General features: G+C 48.9%; 2 protein-coding genes across 2 annotated transcripts in view; one reads left to right on the plus strand and one right to left on the minus strand.

Moving 5' to 3' along the window:
* Positions 1–2,132, plus strand: part of PRADC1 (protease associated domain containing 1) — a 12,749-nt gene extending 10,617 nt beyond the window's left edge. The window contains exon 5 of the mRNA XM_032238294.1: positions 1,140–2,132. Coding sequence (XP_032094185.1) covers positions 1,140–1,260 — 121 coding nt within the window. The 3' untranslated portion in view covers positions 1,261–2,132. The remainder of the gene's footprint in view (positions 1–1,139) is intronic.
* A 1,825-nt stretch (positions 2,133–3,957) lies between these two features.
* On the minus strand, positions 3,958–18,751 carry SMYD5 (SMYD family member 5). The gene is made up of 13 exons (XM_032238299.1): positions 18,624–18,751; positions 17,053–17,161; positions 15,280–15,416; positions 14,062–14,183; positions 12,978–13,047; positions 12,682–12,786; positions 11,626–11,688; positions 9,463–9,533; positions 8,096–8,202; positions 6,606–6,662; positions 6,399–6,493; positions 6,188–6,258; positions 3,958–5,363 (listed from the first exon to the last, which is right to left on the minus strand). The coding sequence occupies exons 1-13, from the start codon at positions 18,720–18,722 to the stop codon at positions 5,219–5,221; spliced, it is 1,251 nt and encodes a 416-aa protein (XP_032094190.1). The 5' UTR covers positions 18,723–18,751; the 3' UTR covers positions 3,958–5,218.
* Between the last annotated feature and the right edge of the window lie 1,972 nt (positions 18,752–20,723).

Genomic DNA, 20,723 nt, shown 5'->3' on the forward strand with positions numbered 1-20,723 from the left:
GGGCGGCGAGGATTGCCTTTGCCCAGAAATGGAAAAACAAATTAATCCCAAGCGAAGATGAAATAATAAGAAAGATTATGGACTGTGCCGAAATGGATAAAACTAACTAAAGAAATCCAGGGAAAGGAAGAATCAGAATTCCACCAGATATGGGATAAATGGTATAGGGGGACGGAGGAAAGAAACAAAAATCTATGAAAGAATATAACAAAACTCCAAAATAATAGTTATGAGTAAAATAAGAGGGTTGAGAAATGGCGAAATCCAAATGAAATACAATAGAAGGGGAAATAATATAAGGTGAGCGGTATCGATTGATTGCTATTATAAAAAACAGGACGTTCCTCTTCGTACTGTGTTGTATAAATGTGCTGTACGTCTAACTTCTGTGTGTGCGTGTATTTTACATGTTTGTTAATAAAAATCTTTGGGGAAAAAAGTAGGGAAGTCAGGATGGAGAGGAGAAAGGAGAGGAACAGGAAAGGCAGAAGAAGGGGGGAAGGATAAAGAGGAGGAAGAGAAAGAAGAGAAGGGAAAGGAGGTGGGAAGAAAGGAGAGAAGAAAGAGAAGAAACTGGGGGAGGAAGGAGGGAGGGAAGAGGAGAGGGTAGTAAAGAGGGAAAGAGGGAGGGAAAGAAAGAGAGAAGGAGAGTTGAAAGGAAGGAAGGAAGGAAGGAGGGAGGAAAGGAGGGAGATTAAGAGAAAAGGAAGGAGGAGGGAAAGAGGAAGGGAAGGAGGGAAGGTATGTGAGAAGGAGGGGGGATCGAGGGAGGGAAAGGAGGGGGAAGGAAAGGAGGAAAGGAGAAAAGAAAGGAGGGAAGGCAGGGGAGAAGGAAGTAAGGGGGGGAGGGAAGAAAAGGGTATGGAAAAGAAGAAATGAGGGAAGAGAAGAGGGAGGGAAGGAATAAGATACCTAACCTTTGATGTTTATAATGATTTGATAGTATGGGAATATCTTGAAATGTAGTTGTATTGTTTTTTACAAGTTATGGATGTTGTATTTTCTTTTTACCAATAAAATCTTATTTTTTAAAAAAAAAATCTTTGGGGAAAAAAGATAAAAAAATAAAATGCTCTAAATAAAATAAAGAATAAATAAATAACCCCCCTTCCTCCCCCCGTTGCCTTATTTTCGTCCAGGTACAGGATCCGCCGCTCTCTGGAACAGCACGGGCTCCCTTGGGCCGTGATCTCCATCCCGGTTAACGCCAGCAGCGTCCCGACTTCCGACTTCCTCCAGCGTCCGGGGATCTTTTGGTAGCACAGAAAGAAAGGGAGCCGTGGAGTCCCAGAACTCGACCGAAAGGATAATGACGACCTACAAAGGAATCGACCGTTTCACCCAGTCCGGCAGCTGATGGGGACCACGGGAAGATCTCGTGTGTTGATGAAGGGAAACTGACCGGATTGCGTCCTCTGGATAGCTTCGTTTTTTTGTTTTGGTTTGGCCCAGAGAGCAGACATTGGGAGCGGTCTGGCAATCTTGAGGACCAAATAGGAAACCTGGATAGCTCTTCCGGGGTGGGGTGGGGTGGGATTGCTAGCGATGGTGGTTACCAGCTTTTCTCAAATCCAGGAGAACCACGAAATGTTAGGTCTGACCCTTTGCCTGTCCTCGCCTCCCGTTGAGTTCTGGGGTCTCAACGGCAAGGGGCATTTAAGGAGCTCCTTGTTTTAAACCCAGATGCCAACCTGGCCAATTTTTTAAGCAGATGGACATTTTGGGGGGTGGGGGGTGGATTAAAGAGGCCATGCAATTCATACCATGGTGGTTTTGTGGCCGACGGCATCTGAATTCACCCAAAACAAACTGTGGTTTAATGTTGGGTGCATTAAGGACAGAGACTGGATGGCAAGGACTAAGCCCGGTTTTGTGTCTGTGTGTGTGTGTGTTGTATAGCTTCAGCTGCTTTTCCTAGGTTGGTACTTTACCCTAACCAGGTTTAAGGGGGTCAACCCACCCACCCCCAATTCAATAAGCCTGACAGATGCTCGGAAGGATCAGAGAGCAGTGCAGGCCGCCCTCAACTTAAGAACAATGGAATTTTCTGTGGAAAATTTCTAAGGAAGGAAGGATGGAGATAGATGGGAAAAGAAGGAAGGAAAAGAGGAAGCAGAGAGAGAAAAATGTAGGGAGAGGAAGGAAAAGAAAAAGGGAAGAAAGGAAGGGCAGAGGGAGGGAGAAAGGAAGAAAGGAAAGAGATAGATGGGAAAAGGAAGAGGTTTAAGGTTTAATTTTTTAAGGTTTAATTTTATTTATAGGCCACCCAATTCCGAAGGACTCCGGGCGGCTTACAGAAGAGAAGAAAGGAAGAGGAAAGAGGAAGCAGAGAAAAATGTAGTGAAAGGAAGGAAGGAAGGAAAAGAAAGGGTGGACAGAGGGAGAAAGGGAGAAGAAAAGAAAGGAAGGAGAGAGAGAAAATTGTAGGAACGTAGAGGAAGGAAAAGGGACGGGAAGGAAGGAAGGGCAGAGGAAGAAAAGAAGGGAAAAAGGAAGGAAGGAGAGATAGATGGGAAAAGGAAGAGAAGGAAGGAGGGAAAGAAAGGAAGCAGAAAATTGTAGGGAGGGAGGGATGGAGGAAAGAAAGACAAGGAAAAGAAAAAGGAAAGAAAGGGTAGAGGGAGAAAGGAAGAGAAGGAAGAGGGGAGGAAAGAAAGAGGAAGCAGAGAGAGAAAAATGCAGAAAGGGAGAGGAAGGAAGAAGAAAAAGAAAGAGAAAGAGAGGGCAGAGGGAGATAGAAAGGAAGGAATGGAGGGAGAAAGGAAGGAAGGGAGAGAGATGGGAAAAGGAAGACAAGGAAGCAGGACGGAAGGAAAGATATAGAGAGAAAAATGTGGGAAGGAAGAATGGAAGGAGAAAGAAAGAACAGAAAAGAGGAGAAAAAAAAGAATTCTCATTTGGAGAAGAAACGGAGGTTTTCCGTGCGATCACCAGGAACTGGCCGAGGAATTGGTGTGTTTTGCCCTTTTGCCAATTTGTGGCATGCGACCCCCCCCCCCCAATTAAAATCAAAATCCCCCCCGCCTCTCCATCTCTTTGGGTCTCTGCTTGCTAGATGTGTTATTTATTAATTACTTTTATTTATTCATTCGATTTTTTTTAATCCCATCTTTATTACAAGTCCTTGACTTATAACTGTTCATTTAGTGACATTTCAAAGTTATAACGGCACCATTTTTGACACTTAGGCCCCATTGCACATCCCTATGATTGCACACAATCAAAATTCAGAGCCTTGGCTACTGCCTCATATTTATGACGGTTGCAGTCTCCTGGGGTCCTATGATCCCTTTTTGCGACCTTCTGACAATCAAAGTCAAAGGGGAAGCCCGATTCGCTTAACAACCGTGTTACTAACGGAAGGACTGCAGTGATTCACTTAAAAACCATGACGACAAAAGTCATAAAATGAGGCAAAACTCACTTAATTGTCTCACTTAGCAGGATAAATTTTGGGCTCAATTGTGGCCGTAATTCAAGGACAACCTGCATTGGATGTTCTCGACCGTATGACATTGCAATGGCACCAGAAAAAAGGAGTTTTGATCGGTTGTCACACTTAACGACCGTCGCCCCATGAGAAGTGGGTCATGAAAGTTTGTAAAATGGGGCAAAATTCAAAAACTTACTTAACAACTGCCTCGCTTGGCAACACATTTTGGGCTCAATTGTTATAAGTCGAGGACTACCGGTATAGGAAGTCTTCATCTTACGAGCGTTTGTTCAGTGACGGTTTGACACCGAAAAGTGGGGACTTGTGACCGGTTCTCAACCTTATGACCATCGCCCCTTAACGAGCGTGTCGTGAAAATTCGCAAAATGGGGCCAAACCCACTTTAACCACCGTCTCCCTTAGCGGCGGAAATGTTTAGGCTCAATTACGGTCAGAAGTTGAGGACTTCCTATAAGCATGATTCCTAACACGAGGTCCGGAGACGAAAAAGGAAACCAAGCCAAACCGAAGCAAATCTTTTGTGTATTGAAGGAGGCGAAGAGATTTGCATAGAATTACAAAAATTAGTCGGAAGGAGCGCGAATGGACGAAACGGCGAACTATCGTTCTCACAATCCCGGGTCAGGACAGCAGACGAGACGAAAACGAGGATTAACGACGGTCAGGCGTCCCAACTGGTCTGCCGGGGAAATGTAGGGAGGCGAAAACAGGTGGCAGCAGGCCAAGCGAACTCGGGTACAGGGTTCGGATTCTGGTAGCAAGAATCAACCCAGCCTGCTTGGGGGAATGGGGAGGGGTGTACATGCCCCGTGGGATTTTTGAGCTAGGCCTGTGGGTCTGCCCCCCCCCCAAAAAAAAACACCCAGCCCAGCCATCTTGAAATGCACCTCCGATATTTTCAGGCTGTTTTGCATAGCAGGAGACCACAGGTGAAGCAGAGAGAGGAGAGATACATAATCTTCGACTTACGACCACTTCGGTTAGTGACGGAAGCGACCACAGCCCTGATAAATTGACTTCAGACCGTTTTTTTGGCGGCTATGACTTTTCAAGCATCCCCACGGGATGAAAATTCGGACGCTTGGCAACTTTTTCATCTTTATGACCATTGCTATGTCCAGTTTTGCGACCTTCTGACAAAGGGGGAAGCCGGATTCGCTTAACGATCCCGGGAGACTGGCTTATCAATGGCAAATGGTTCGCTTAACAACGGAGCAAGGCAAGAAGATTCATCCGAACGGGCGCAAACTCTGCTTGGCAAAATGCCTTGCGGAACGACAGAAATTTAGTGGTCAGTGGTCATAAGTCGAGGGGCAGCTGGACACAAAATCAGGTTTCTCTGCTTCTCTTCTCCTGTGAAGGCCGAGAGCTGCGGATCGGAGCTGGGATTGGATTCTCACATCCTTAAGGCAAATACTGTCCCACCGACTAGATGCAAAACCTGGTTAGGGCACAGAGGGTTTGGTGAATCCTGGTTGGTTGGAAATGGACGCCCAGATCTTCTGCACTCCACCAGGTTGGGGAGGGGAGGCAGGGGGCACCCACGCCCATTGACTTCTTCCTCGGCACCGTGTGGGTCGTGAGAATGAATACGGAGGTTGCTTTGTTCCCCATATCCTGACCACCCCATATCCTCCCCAACCCACGTCCTCCCGAGCCACCACCTGACCAGGATGCTGTATCCCACCACAGTCCCAGGGCTCTAGAGGTGCCCCCTATTCCACCCCTCCCTACCTGCCTCTTCCTCCCACCCCAGAGCCCAAATCAAACGTCTGTCATCTCGTCTTCCAACTCGGCTCCATCCGGCTCCCCTTCAGCTTCTTCCTCCTCTTCCTCCTCTGATGTGACGTCGGGATCCTCGGCTTGGGCCAGGCACTTGGGGCAGGAGCAGATGAACAAGTAGTTTTCCCTAGGGGGTTTGGGAAGGGGGTGCAGGAGGAGGAGAGAGAGAGAGAGAAAGATGGGAGAACTTTCACGAGACCGAAGATTTGCTGGGAATTACAGGCAGGCTTGGACTCCATGGCTGGTCACTTTACTTGATAGAGAGTTATGACAGATAGATAGAAAGAGAGGGAAATTGAGAGAGTGAGAGACAAGAGAGAGATTATAGATAAAGGTGTTCTCAGTGTTGATGTAGATCGATATAGATAAGTAGGTAGATGAGAGAGAGAGATAAGTAGGTATAGATAGATAGATAGATAGATAGATAGATAGATAGATAGATAGAAAGAAAGATAGGAGAAAGGGAGAGAGAGAGGGAGAGGCATGTAGGTAGGTAGATATAGATAATGATAGAAATAGATAATAGATAATCAGATATAAGAACAGAGAGAAAAAGGGACAGACATAGGCTGAGATAGATAGATAGATGATATAGATAAGTAGGTAGATTAGATAGAGAGGTAGGTAGGAAGGTAGACAGACAGACAGACAGAGACATAGAGAGAGAGGGAGGGCGTAAATAGGTAGATATAGATAATGATAGAAATAGATGATAGGCCTAGAGAGAGAGAAAAAAGGGACAGACATAGGCAGAGAGAGAGACAGACAGACAGAGAAGAGAGAGGAAGGAAGGTGGGTAGGTAAGTAGATATAGATATACTGTAGATAGTAAGACAGAAATAGGCAGATAGAGAGAAAATGAGAGACAGACGTAGCCTGATAGGTAGGTGTGTGTGTGTGTGTGAGAGAGAGACAGACAGACAGACAAACGGACAGACCCTCATTACTCACTGTAGGATTTTGCACCGGCTGTGTCGGCTCCGTTCTCTCTGGCAACAGTCTAGGTAGCTGATGCAGATCTCCTGCGTGGACAAAAACCGCAATTGCACCGACTGACGGCAAAGCTACCAAAGGAGCAACTGCCAAGGCAGCCGGGGAGGGACAAACGGGGCGGGAAGGGGAAGCGTGGGAATTCCACCCGTGCTCTGTCGACCTGTCTCACCTCCCCCTGGTGGATGTCTTCCACTGCAGTCAAATGCAGGACGAAATTGTTATCCGGGAAGGAGGCCTCGGCATTGGGAAGACAGCTGTGGTTGCCTGCAAGGAGGAGCAGAGAAAGCTGTCGTCTGGATCAGCGGACCGGTTCCGGTTCCGGGGGTAGGGGGGAGTGGAGACCCCGGGGCCACGAGATCCGCTTCGCGGTACTCACAGCAACTCTGGAGGACGTAGAGTCCGGAGCCTTCGCAGTTCAGGAAGTCCCCAGTCTCTAAAGTCAAAGAGACCGAGACAGACGGTAAGAGAAGGTGGACGCTGAGCGAGGATCGTGAGTCTGAATGGGCCTGGAAGGGGCGTGGAATCGCCAGGCTCAAAAGCCCACCCAGAGACCCTCAAGAGGAGATCAAGAACTACAGAGAGCAGTTCGACCTACGACCGGTCACTTAGCGACCCTTCCAAGTTACGACAGATTCCCCACCCCCACCACAAAGGTACTTAAAAGCCCAGTTCGAAAGTTCTGACCGCTTGCCCCCCCTCCCCCTTCATGTGGTCGTGTCACCACATTTGGGGGTGCTGGACAAGTGTCCCGTGTTCGTGGCCGCCCCTGGGAATTAGGGAATTTATCTGTACCTCTGAAGGGTGAGGAGGGATGGAGGGCCTTATAGATCCCTTATAGATGTACAGGATGGACTGTTTTGGCCTGGCTGGGAAGGGGAGGGAGGGAGACAGATGGGAGGAGGGATGGAGGGTAGGAGAAAAAAGGAAGGAAGGAAGGAAGGAAGGAAGGAGAAATTAGGACAGAAGAGAGGGAAGGGAGTGAGAGAGAAAGAAAAGAAGAGGGGGGAGGAAGGGAAGGAAATCAGGGAGAATAAAGGAAGGAAGGAAGGAAGGATAGGAGGAAGGTTGGTGGGGGGTGGATGGAAGGAAAAGAGGAAGGGAGGGAGAGATGGAAGGGGGAGGGTTGGGAGGGTGGATAGAAGGAAGGGAGAGGGAGGATGGGAGGGAGGATGGATGGATGAGTGGAAGGAAAAGAGGGAGAGATGGAAGGGAGGGAGGAAGGGAGAGAGGATAGGAGGGGGAGGGAGGGAGGGGGAGGGAGGGAGGAAGGGGGAGGGAGGGAAGAAGGAGAGGGAGGGGAGGAGGGAGAGATGGTGGGGAGGGAGGGAGGATGGAAGGAAAAGAGGAAGGTAGGAAAGAGAGAAAGGAAGGAATGGTAGGTGGGATGAAGGGGGAAAGAAAGGAAGGAGATAGATGGAAGGGAGGGAGGAGGGAGGGAAGGGGAGGGGAGGAGGGAGAGAGGGTTGGGAGGGAGGAAGGATGGAAGGAAAAGAGGAAGGTAGGAAAGAGTGAAAGGAAGGAGATGAAAGGTGGGATGACGGGAGAGAGGAAGGAAGGAGATAGATGGGAGGGAGGGATGGAGGGATGGAAGGAAGATTTGATCCCCTCCTTGAGATCTTCTCATTAGCACTTCAACCTCTGACCTACAGGGTCTTCACTAACACTTCCAGACCGGAAGAATTGGTCATGCTACCCCATCGTCGTCCTCCCCAACGTCGGGCGCGTTCTCCCCAATTTCCTGAACTCCCATGGAAGCCCCCTGCCCCCAAAGACCCATCAAGCCTTCCCACCCTCCCCATCCATCCCCCTCCCCTCACCCAGCAAGGACCTCCTCCGAGGGGCTGGTCATCTCCACATCGGACCCACCTTTCTCGATGTCCTTGTACAGCTGATCGATGAAAGCGTCCAGCTGCTCCCGTTCTTGCGGCGGGAGCTCCAGAGCGTCGCAGGCACGGACCCACTGGCTCAGAGAGCTGGGGCGGGGGGCAGGGGGGAGAGAAGCAAAGCCCAATTGGGGTTAAGAGTCTCAACCTGCCCTCCGTTTCTTTGGGGCTACAACTATTCCAGTGGTGAGTTCCGGCTCCCGTCGCAACCGGTACGCTGTGCACGGGGCCGGCCGGCCTTGCCGAGCATGCGCTCTGCGCACCCATGTGCACACCACCGCCTTGCGACACCCAGCTGCTCGGCGGGGGTCACACAGGCGTCAAACACTGGGCGCGCTTCTGCAATTGGCCCGGTTGTTTAAAAAAACAGGTAAGGAAAGCGGGCAGGCGGGTGGGCCAAAGGATCCACCGTACCGGTACGATGGCCGCTGCTACTGCCTACTACAGGTACAGCCGTACCGCCCGGAACCCACCACTGAACTATTCCCTCCACCAGCCCCATAACCTTAAGAAGGATGAATAATTCTTCTGAATTAATAATTGACACCAACAGAATACCACCGTGATGGCCAACCTATGGAATGGTGCCACAAGTGGCACGCAGAGCCATATTGAGTGGCATACTAGCTGCCTGCTCCCGGCGCTGGCCAGCTGATTTTTCACATTTCCGGAGGGCCAGGTGAGGCCGTTTTCGCCCTTCGCAGGTTTCAGGAAAGCCTCCGGACCCTGTGGAGGGGTCGTGCGGGCATGCGCAGTTGGGCAGGGAGATTGAGTGGGCACACGCTTGTACGCATGCGCTATTTTGGCACGCCGTAAGAAAAAGCTTCGCCATCACTGGACTACGACATCACGTGGAATGGGTGCAGCACACAAGCCAACTGGAGCCCTTTAGAACAACACACAACGTTTAGGACCGCAACCTATACGGAATAGGTAGTCCTCGACGTACGACCACAATGGAGCCCCAGATTTCTGTTGCTAAGCGAGACATTTGCTACGTGAGTTTCAGCCCGACTGGACGACCATTCTTGCCACGGCCCTTAAGCGAATCGCTGCAGGTGTTGAGGTAGTGACGCGGCTGTTACGCGACTACGGTTTCCCCATCGACTTTGGTATCCAGAAGGTTGCCAAAGGGGATCGCGTGTCCCCAGAACAAGGAGACCGTCATAAATATGAGTCGGTTGCCAAATTTTGATCCCGTGACCACGGGGATGCTGCAACGGTCGTAAGTATGGAAAACGGTCATGGGGTCACTTTTTTTCAGTGCCGTCATAACTTTGAACAGTCACTAAATGAATGGTCGTAAGTCGAGGAATGCCTGCAGCTATTAAATTGATATGCTTGACTTACCTCGTCCCTATGCCTTGTCCATTGGTCCCAACCAGGGCAAACAAGGATCGAAAACCTTCGGGAGAAAACCACTGTAGGAGATAAAAAGAGAATTGTACACATCGGGGAGGTGCAAAATGTGCCGAGTTCATATCCCTCCAGCTCACCGTGATAATTTGTACTATTTGCACAAAGCTTAAACTGTTTAAACTGAGTTCTACGTGATATGGGGAAAACGGCTAAGTTTTTCATGGGAAGGTTTTCGGAGAATGGCACAAGCAACAGCCGAGACACATTTCATGTCTTCAAGAGCGGCAACTTTCAGATAGGTGGCCTTCAACTCCCGGAATTCCCCAGTCAGCACATGTGGACTTCAACTCCCAGAATTCCCCAGTCAGCACATGTGGACTTCAACTCCCAGAATTCCTATCAGCACATGTGGACTTCAACTCCCAGAATTCCCCTGTCAGCACTTGTGGACTTCAACTCCCAGAATTCCCCTGTCAGCACTTGTGGACTTCAACTCCCAGAATTCCTGTCAGCACATGTGGACTTCAACTCCCAGAATTCCCCAGTCAGCACATGTGGACTTCAACTCCCAGAATTCCTATCAGCACTTGTGGACTTCAACTCCCAAAACTCCTGTCAGCACATGTGGACTTCAACTCCCGGAATTCCCCAGTCAGCACATGTGGACTTCAACTCCCAGAATTCCTGTCAGCACTTGTGGACTTCAACTCCCAGAATTCCTGTCAGCACATGTGGACTTCAACTCCCAGAATTCCTGTCAGCACATGTGGACTTCAACTCCCAGAATTCCCCAGTCAGCACATGTGGACTTCAACTCCCAGAATTCCCCAGTCAGCACATGTGGACTTCAACTCCCAGAATTCCCCAGTCAGCACATGTGGACTTCAACTCCCAGAATTCCCCCGTCAGCACATGTGGACTTCAACTGCCAGAATTCCCCAGTCAGCATATATGGACTTCAATTCCCAGAATTCCTGTCAGCACTTGTGCACTTCAACTCCCAGAATTCCTGTCAGCACATGTGGACTTCAACTCCCAGAATTCCTCAGTCAGCATATATGGACTTCAACTCCCAGAATTCCTGTTAGCACACGTGGACTTCAACTCCCAGAATTCCTCAGTCAGCATATATGGACTTCAACTCCCAGAATTCCTGTCAGCACATGTGGACTTCAACTCCCAGAATTCCTCAGTCAGCATATATGGACTTCAACTCCCAGAATTCCTCAGTCGGCATATATGGACTTCAACTCCCAGAATTCCCCAGTCAGCACATGTGGACTTCAACTCCCAGAATTCCTGTCAGCACTTGTGGACTTCAACTCCCAGAATTCCTGTCAGCACATGTGGACTTCAACTCCCAGAATTCCTCTGTCAGCACCTGTGACCTTCAATTCCTCAGCTGATACATGTGGCCTTCATCTTTCAGAATTTCCCAGCTAATACCTGGACTTCAACTCCCAGAATTCCACTCAACGTGAAGCATGCTGGCTGGGGATTTCTGGGAGTTGAAGTCCATACATCTTCAAGTGGCCAAGATTGAGAAAAATACATTCCAAGCTGGGGAAGGATCCAAAAAATGGCTTTTCCCCAAAGAATCTTAAATTGATGGAAGTTGCAAAATCCTGGCCAAGATATTTCCCTAGAAGGAAGCACCTGGGTTAATTCCACCCGTGTTCCTCTTCCCATGAAACGTCTGAGGTCATGAAATTACAAGTAGTCATTGACTTAAAACAGTTCGCTTAGTGACCGAAGTTAGAACAGTACTGAAAAATGTGAATTATAAACTTTTTTCACTTATAACCATTACAGTTTCCCCAGGGTGATGTGATCCACATTCAGATGCTTGGCAACTGACTCGTACCTATGACGGTTGTGGAGCCCTGGGGTCATGTGATCTCCTTTTGCAACCTCTGACCAGCAATGGGGAAGCCGGATTCACTTAATAACCGTGTTAGCAACTGAACAGCTGCAGGGATACATTTAACAACGGTGGCAAGGATGGTCATAAGGTAAGCCAAAATTCACTTAACTGTCTTGGTTAGCAGAGGAAATTTTGCACTCAAATGTGGTCATAAATCAAGGATTATCTATACAGTTTCTGCACATCTGGTTGAAGGGGGCCTACAATGGCCGGACAGATGTGTGGTTTACCTTGCTGAGATGGTCATCGTAAAGGGCCTCCGTGAAAAGCATCCGTAGGACTTCGAGCTGGCCCTGAAAGGAGAAGGAACTCGGTCTTACCGACTGTATCTGCACCACACGAAACCTGGTTAGTGAACTAACCCAGATACGCTTTTTGGCATTATGGGTTCAGATGGAAAGCGAGAAAGAGCAAGAGGTATCCCGGAAGGGCTGTGCAACACCGCACACTTGCAACCATAAAGATTCTTTGAAATTGGAACAGAGATTTTCTTTCCAACTCTTTAAAGCAGCCACATCTTTCCCTAACCGAAACATTTTTAAAGCAGCCGTATCTTTTCCCTAACCAAAACTTTTTAAAGCAGCCACGCCTTTCCCTAACTGAAACTTTTAAAAACAGTTGTGTCTTTTTCCTAATCGAAACTTTTTAAAACAGCCACGTCTTTAGTGAAACTTTTTCAAAGTCACGTCTTTTCCCTAACTGAAACTTTTTAAAACAGTCGTGTCTTTTCCCTAATCGCAACTTTTTAAAACAGCCACGTCTTCTCCCCAACTGAAACTTTTTAAAAAAGCCACGTCTTCTCCCCAACTGAAACTTTTTAAAACAGCCACGTCTTTCCCCTAACCGAAACGTTTTGAAGCAGCCAAGTCTTTCCCTAACTAAAACTTTTTAAAGCAGCCATGTCTTTCCCCAACTGAAATTTTCTCTCTTTATATTCTAGTGGCTGCCAATATGGCATGCCAAAACCAAAGGAAATAGGGTTTAGGAGGAGAAGAGGAAGAAGAAAAGAAGAAGAGAGGAGGAGGGAGGAGAAGAAGAAGAAGAAGAGAAAGAGGAGGAAAAAGAGGAACAGGAGAAAGAACAAGAGGAGGAGGACGAGGAAGAAGAAGAAGAGGAGGAGGAGGAGGAAGAGGAAAGGAAGGAAGGAAGGAGGGAGGGAGGGAGGGAAGGAAGGAAGGAAGGAAGGAAGGAAGGAAGGAAGGAAGGAAGGAGGATGAGATAGCAAACCATGGCCATCTATGTTCCTTCTTTTGAAAAAAAACTGTCCGATTCATCGTTGTCCCGACCTTAAATTTGTCTCCTAGCAATTTGTGGATGATCTCTTCTTCCTCGTTGGCCGTTTTATTGCAGAACTGAGAAAAAAGTTTGATCCACCGCTCTTTGTCTTTCGTCTGCAAGAAAAGGAGTTCATGACCTCTAAATGGCTTCATGAAATGGAACTTAAAACAACTGTCTCACTGAGCAGCCCCAGGAATTGGGGGGGGCCCTCAACTGTGGTCGTAAGTCGAGGACTAGCTGTACTCCCAGGATTCTTAGCCTAGGGAACCCGCCGTCCTTGCTGGTGGGCCCGGCCCAGACGTACCTGCTTGACGGTGGCCACCATCCTGGCCATCAACATGATGCTCGAAGTCTCCGGTGGGTAGTGGATGTTCCTAGACAGGAAAGAAAGGGGAGAAGGAAGGGGAAATTCCAGACTATTCCACAGAGAAAATGGACCTTTTAAGCCAACCCCTTGGAGAAAGAAAGGGAGGACACACAGATCGGCTTTGCAAGAGGCAACGCAGAATGGCGACCGGCTAGCCCCTTGCAAGACGCCCGGATAATATCTATTGTATTTCATGATTATATGATCCTAATTGATCACTTCTTGCTTGTATGTACGCTTCCGCAATGGATGCAAATTCCTTGGCCAATATTTTATTCTATTCTTATTCTGTTTCTGTTCTGTTCTTTTTCTATTCTATTCTCTATTCTATTTATACTATACTATTTTCTATTCTATTCTATTTTCTATTTTCTTCTATTTTCTATTTTATTGTATTCTATTTTCTATTCTATTCTCTATTCCATTCTATTTTCTATTTTATTCTATTTTCTATTTTATTCTATTCTATTTTCTATTCTATTCTCTATTCTATTCTCTATTCTATTCTATTCTCTATTCTATTCTATTTTATTCTATTTCCTATTCTATTCTCTATTCTATTCTATTTTTTATTTTATTCTATTCAATTTTCTAGTCTATTCTCTATTCTCTATTCTATTTTATTCTATTTTCTATTCTATTCTCTATTCTAGTCTATTCTGTATTTTATTCTATTTTCTATTCTATTATCTATTCTAGTCTATTCTCTATTTTATTCTATTTTCTATTTTATTCTATTCTATTTCCTATTTTATTCTCTATTTTATTCTTTCTATTTTATTCTATTCTATTTTCTAGTCTATTCTCTATTTTATTCTATTTTCTATTTTATTCTATTCTATTTTCTACTCTATTCTCTATTTTTATTCTATTTTCTATTCTATTCCATTCTGTATTTCTATTCTATTCTACTCTATCCCATCCTATTTGCTACAAAAGCCCTTTTGAAAGAACTGTGCAGCTGCTTTTCAAAGCATCTCCTTTTGAACACACACAAACACTCTCTCTCTCTCTCTCTTGCCTCCAAGCTTCCTGGAGTTTGTTGAGGGGGTGATCGGGGTCTTGTTTGGAGGGTCCCAGGCAGAGAACCTGATGGTACTGGTCCCACGCGGCCTGACGGCACTCGGAGCTGCAGTAGGTCACCTGGGAGGCAACAAAGAAAAATCACGCCACCAATGCAGGTAGTCCTCGATTTACGACCACCATGGGAGCCCAACGTTTCTGTGGCTCAGAGAGACAGTTGAGTGAGCCACCGTTGCCCAGCGTCTGAATCTGATGACCACGGGGGGGCTGCGACGGCCTTCAGTTTAGAAAAGGCTCCTATGTTACTTTTTCCCAGGGCCTGTTGTAACTTCAAACGGTCACTAAACGGATGGCAGTAAGTGGAGAGCTACCCACAAAACAGAAAATTTGTACATCATGCTTGGACTGTGGGGTCTTTAGTGCTCTCTGAGCTAGGCAGTTTTCTTGCAGACGTTTCATGACCCAACTAGGTAACATCATCAGAGTTAGAAGGGAGTGGGGGTTGCAGGTAGGAGGAGGAGGGGAGGAGGAAGGAGAGAGGGAGGAAGGGAAAAGGACTGTGGGGGTCCCTTTGGTGCTCTCTGAGCTGGTGGTTTTCTTGCAGACGTTTCTGACCCAACTAGGGAACATCATCAGTGCTAGAAGGGAGGGAGGTTTTGTGGCGAGGAAGAGGAGGAGGAGGAAGGAGGCAGGAAGAGGAGGAGGGGCTGTGGGGTCTTGGTGCTCTCTGAGCTTGGGGTTTTCTTGCGGACGTTTTCATGACCCAACTAGGGAACATCATCAGTGCTAGAAGGGAGGGAGGTTTGCGGGAGGAGGAGGAGGGGAGGAGGAGGAGGAGGCGGAGGAGGGAAAAAGACTGTGGGGTCCTTGGTGCTCTCTGAGCTTGGTGGTTTTCTTGCAGACGTTTTCATGACCCAACTAGGGAACTAGGGAACATCATCAGTGCTAGAAGGGAGGGAGGGTCTTAGTGACTCTCTGAGCTTGGTGGTTTTCTTGCTGACGTTTCATGACCCAACTAGGGAACGTCATCAGAGTCAAAGGGGAGTGGGGTTTGCAGGGAGGAAGATGAGGAGGGGGAGGAGGAGGAGGAGGACAACTGTGGGGTCCTTGGTGCTCTCTGAGATTGATGATAAGACTTTGCTGTTGCAAAGGACCCTCAATGAGTTGTTGTTTTTAATGGCACACAAACACACACAGAGAGCCCATGCTGGCTTACCTGGCAGTTGGGACAACCCTGGTGGAGCTCTTTTCGAATGCTGCATTTCTCCGGGTGAGGAAGGGGCTGAAATCTTCCCAGCAGCCTCTGAGCATTTTCCTCGGCGATCTCCAGGGCTCGTAAGCAGTGGTCACAGGCTGAAAGGGAAGCGGGGAGATCCCCCCCCCCCCCGAAGACTTGTTAGGATTTTTCTTTTTGGGAAAAAAAAGTTTTTTATTTTTGTTCTCATACGTACCTTTACAAATATACATTCTCATCGATATTGTAATATTAGGTGTTATCTTTTAATATTTACGACGATTCCATTCTTTCCCCTAAAACTGAACAGCACAATGGAGATTGCTTTGCTGCCATCCCTTCTATCTGTCTTGTTTTACAACAGCCCTTCTTCTCACTTCCCTCTCCTTTTCTCCTTCCCTTCCTTCCTTCTTTCCTCCTCTCTCCTTTCTTCTTTCCTCCTCTCCTTTCTCTTTTCTTCTTTCCTCCTCTCCTTTCTCCTTTCCTCCTCTCCAGTCTCCTTTCTCCTTGGCTCCTCTCATTTCTTCTATCCTCCTCTCCTTTCTTCTTTCCTCCTCTCCTTTCTCTTTTCTTCTTTCCTCCTCTCCTTTCTCCTTTCTCTTTCTCCTCTCAGTTCTCTCTCTTTCCTCCTCTCCTTTCTTCTTTCCTCCTCTCCTTTCTCCTTTCTTCTTTCCTCCTCTCCTTTCTCCTTTCTTCTTTCCTCCTCTCCTTTCTCCTTTTTTCTTTCCTACTCTCCTTTCTCCTTTCTTCTTTCCTCCTCTCCTTTCTCCTTTCCTCCTCTCCTTTCTTCTTTCCTCCTCTCCTTTCTTCTTTCCTCCTCTCCTTTCTCCTTTCTTCTTTCCTCCTCTCCTTTCTCTTCTTCTTTCCTCCTCTCCTTTCTCTTCTTCTTTCCTCCTCTCCTTTCTCCTTTCTTCTTACCTCCTCTCCTTTCCCTTTTCTTCTTCCCCCCTCTTCCTCCCATTTCTGCCCTCCCTCCTACTCTTACTCCCCCTCCCAAGATTTGTTAGAATTGCTGTGAGTGGACAAACGAATCTCCCGACCAAGGAACCAGCAAGAAGGAAAGAAGGACCCTGCCCTCAACACTGACAGGACAAGGCCCGAGAATATAAACAGAGAGCACACACACACCACCGCCTTCTCGCACTGATGAGGTTACCTAGTTGGGCCAAGAAATGTCTGCAAGAAAACAACCAAGCTAGCACAAGAATTCACGGCCATAAAACCCCCTCCCTTTTAGCACTGATGATGTTCCCTAGTTGGGTCATGAAACATCTGCAAGAAAACCACCAAGCTCAGAGAGCACCAAGGACCCCACAGTCGTCCTTGTCCTCCTGCACCTCCTCCTCTTCCTCCTCACTTTCTCCTCCTCCTCCTCCTCTTCCTCTCCACAAACCCCCCTCCCTTCTAGCACTGATGATGTTCCCTAGTTGGGTCATGAAACATCTGCAAGAAAACCACCAAGCTCAGAGAGCACCAAGGACCCCCAAATCTTCCTCCTCTTCCTGCTCTCTACAAATCCCACCCCCTCCCAGCCCTGATGATGTTCCCTAGCTGGGTCATGAAACGCCTGCCAAGAAAACCACCCAGCTCAGAGGGCACCGCGGCCAGAAACGCCAACAGCGCAACGGTGGGACACTGCAAGGGTCACTGACGTGGGCCAGTTGCTGCGTGTCCAAACCACGCTCACGTGACTGGGGGACACACGCTACATGCACCACGCCCGCCAGGACAGGCTGCCGCCGCTGGTCAACTTACCTCTGTATTTATACAAAGCGTTCCACAGGAACTGAGCCGACACCACGGGCTTCTCCACGAAAATCGTGTCCCCTTTCTTGATGTTTCGGGTGGCAAAAAGCCCTTTGCCCTTTAAAGTGGAGAAAAGGAAGGAGAAGATTCAGGAAACGTGGAGGGAGGATGAGCTGGAGAAATCAGGCCTCAGCTAGTTCTCTGGGGGAGGTTGACTCGGGGAAGGCCACCAGCTGCCCCCCCCCCCCAAAACATCGTTTTTAGACAGAAGACCAACAGACCACCGTTCCCCCCCAAGGAGCCTGGAAGATGGGAGGGCTTCAACTCCCACAATTCCCCAGGCAGCAAGCTTTAAGATGGGTTAGATTCCGACTCCCCGCATTCCCCAGAGGGTATGCTTTAAGATATATGGACTCCAACTCCCAGAAATCCCCAGCCAGACAGCGTTAAGATATATGGACTCCAACTCCCAGCATTCCCCAGACAGTGTGCTTTAAAATAGATGGACTCCAACTCCCAGAAATCCCCAGCCAGAGAATGTTAAGATATATGGACTCCAACTCCCAGCATTCCCCAGTGTACTTTAAGATATATGGACTCCAACTCCCAGCATTCCCCAGGGAGTGTGCTTTAAGATATATGGACTCCAACTCCCAGCATTCCCCAGGGAGTGTGCTTTAAGATATATGGACTCCAACTCCCAGCATTCCCCAGCCAGTATGTTACCTACTTGGGGGCCATGTTTTCAGATGTGGATGCTTTAAGATGTTTGGACTTCAACTCCCAGAATTCTCTAGTCCTCATCATGCTTTCAAATGACTGGGCTCTCAACTCTGCAAATTATGGGAATCGAAGTCTACCTACCTTCGAAGGGATGAGGCTAAGAAAAACTGCCCTGCAGTTTGTTTCTTAATTCCTGCTCTATTTAATTGATTGATTGATTGATTGATTGATTGATTGCAATGGTCTAGGGCCTCCTGAATGACCAGGGGGTTGGACTAGAAGACCTCCCGGGTCCCTTCCTGCTCTATTTCATTGATTGATTGATTGCAATGGTCTAGGGCCTCCTGCATAAGCAAGGGGTTGGACTAGAAGACCTCTGAGGTCCCTTCCAGCTCCTATTCTGATCGATCTGCCCTTGTGCCTGGCTCTTAATAAGGAATGGATCGCTCGATCGACAGAAGGGAGACGCAGCTCAGGAACCTCCTTGGTGGGCCGGAAAACCTCCCCCTGGGGATCCCTCGGGCAAGGATCTCAACGGATCGAGGAGCAATTGGGTCTCTCCCCCCCCCACCCCCCTCCCAAAAAAGACCCCCCTCCCCTCCAGCCCCAGCGGAAGCAGCCAATGCTGGCTGGCTCCAGCCCGGTTCAGACGACCCAGGGCGGGCGCACGTGGCCAGAGCCCCCGGCCGCAGCCCAGGCAGGGAGACGGGGGCGTCCCCACCCGGCCAGCCTCCCTCCCCTCCCCATAGGAAGAAGGGCAGCCCACCCGGAACCCCCAGCCCGGCGCTGCGGCTGCGGCTGGTGCTGCGGTTGCTGCGGGCGCCCGGTTGCAGATGCCGGCGGGGCTGCGGGCTCACCTTGGCGCTGCCGGTCAGGCGCAGCTCCAGGGCGCGGCGGGCTTGGCCGGGGGGCGCCTCCAGGCAGAAGGCGAAGGGGTCGCCGCTGGGAGCCGCCATCTTCCGCCGGCCCTTCGGGAGGAGGAGGAGGAAGAGGAGGAGGAGCCGCCCGGCCCGCCCCGGCCTCGCTGCGCCGCCCTCCAAGCGGGCGCCCGCTGGATGGACAAAGGGAGGGAGGGAGAGAAAGAGGGCTATATAGGTGGAGGGAGGGAGGGAAGGAGGGAAGGAGGGAGAGATTGAAGGATGGAAGAGAGGGAGGGAGAGAAAGAGGGAGAAGGATATGTATATGGAGGGATGGATTGAAGAGAGGAGGAGAGAGAGATCGATTGTTATATGGAGGGAGGGGTTGAAGGATAGAAGAGGGAAGGAGAGATAGGAGATAAAGAGATGGATAGATATGTGGAAGGAGGGAGGGAGGGATTGAAGAGAGGGAAAGAGAGAGAGGGATAAATATAAGGAGGGAGGGATTGAAGGAGAAAAGAGGGAAGGAGAGAAAGAGGGAGAAGGATATGTATATGGAGGGATGGATTGAAAAGAGGAGGAGAGAAAGAGAATTCGATTGTTGTATGGAGGGAGGGATTGAAGGATAGAAGAGAGGGAAGGAGAGAAAGAGGGAGAAGGATATGTATATGGAGGGATGGATAGATGGAGGGATGGATTGAAGGATAGAAGAGAGGGAGGGAGGGATTGAAGAGAGGGAAAGAGAGAGAGAGGGATAAATATATGGAGGGAGGGATTGAAGGATAGAAGAGAGGGAAGGAGAGAAAGGGATATATAGGGAGGGAGGGAGAGAGAGATGTGGATGGAAAATGGATGGATATGTGTTTGTGGGTAGGGAGGAGGGAGGGAGTGATAGAGGGAGGGAGGGATGTAGAGGGAGAGAGAGATGGATATAAGTCTGGAGAAAGGAATTGAGGGAGGGAGGGATTGAGGAATAGAGGAAGGGATGGACAAAGGAAGGATGGGAGAGATGTAGATGGAGGGAGAAATAGAGAGATGGATATAAGTCTGGAGAAAGGAATGGAGGGAGGGAGGGATACAAGGGAAGCCAACAGATACATAGAGGTTGAATCCGAAGTCCAGAAGTCCTAAAAGGCCCATAGTTCCCTCCCCTGGTCAAGAGGCTGGGAGATGCTTCCAGGAGATGCTGCAGAAAGGAAAATTGGCCTTTAGGATAGACTGTTCCTGAACCTGGGTGCTTTGAGGGTAACTTACGAAGGGAGTTGCCAAGTACCTCCACGGAAGGCCGGTTTAAAGGAGAAACGCTGGTTTGGCTGGAGCAGAAGTTGGAGAAGGGGCTGGAACGAACCGGCCTTTTTCTTCCAGAATTATTCTTTCAGTGGTCGCCCAATTCAGGCCCCTTCCCTTGCATTACATCTCCCTGCTGAGAGAGGCAGTTTGATCTAGTGGTTAAGGCACCAGGGTAGAAAACGGGAGACAGGGAGTTCTAGTCCCTGGGTGACTTTGGACTGATCACCAGGAGACGGTGAGTTCTAGTTCTGCCTTAGGCATGAAAGCCAGCTGGGTGACTTTGGGCCGATCACTGGGAGACGGTGAGTTCTAGTCCTGCCTCAGGCATGAAAGTTGGTTGGATGACTTTGGGCCAATCACTGGGAGACAGTGAGTTCTAGTTCTGCCTTAGGCATGAAAGCCAGCTGGGTGACTTTGGACAGATCACCGGGAGATGGTGAGTTCTAGTTCTACCTTAGACAGGAAAGCTGTTTGGGTGACTTTGGGCTGATCACTGGGAGACGGTGAGTTCTAGTTCTGCCTTAGGCATGAAAGTCAGCTGGGTGACTTTGGGCCAATCACCAGGAGACGGTGAGTTCTAGTTCTGCCTCAGGCAGGAAAGTTGGTTGGGTGACTTTGGGCCAATCACTGGGAAACGGTGAGTTCTAGTTCCGCCTTAGGCATGAAAGCCAGCTGGGTGACTTTGGGCCAATCACCAGGAGTCAGTGAGTTCTAGTCCCGCCTTAGGCATGAAAGCTGGTTGGGTGACTTTGGATCAATCACCAGGAGTCAGTGAGTTCTAGTTCCGCCTTAAGCATGAAAGCTGGTTGG

Source organism: Thamnophis elegans, unplaced genomic scaffold (genome assembly GCF_009769535.1).
Source record: "Thamnophis elegans isolate rThaEle1 unplaced genomic scaffold, rThaEle1.pri scaffold_101_arrow_ctg1, whole genome shotgun sequence".
In the NCBI taxonomy this organism is placed as follows: Eukaryota; Metazoa; Chordata; class Lepidosauria; order Squamata; family Colubridae; genus Thamnophis; species Thamnophis elegans.

Coding starts and splice junctions, on each gene's coding strand:
- SMYD5 (XM_032238299.1), bottom strand. CDS start 18,722: ATGGCGGCTCCCAGCGGCGACCCCTTCGCCTTCTGCCTGGAGGCGCCC. Junction 14,184..15,279: donor AGGGTTGTCCCAACTGCCAG/GTAAGCCAGCAT, acceptor GTTGCCTCCCAG/GTGACCTACTGCAGCTCCGA. Junction 8,203..9,462: donor GGACAAGGCATAGGGACGAG/GTAAGTCAAGCA, acceptor CCCCCGCCCCAG/CTCTCTGAGCCAGTGGGTCC.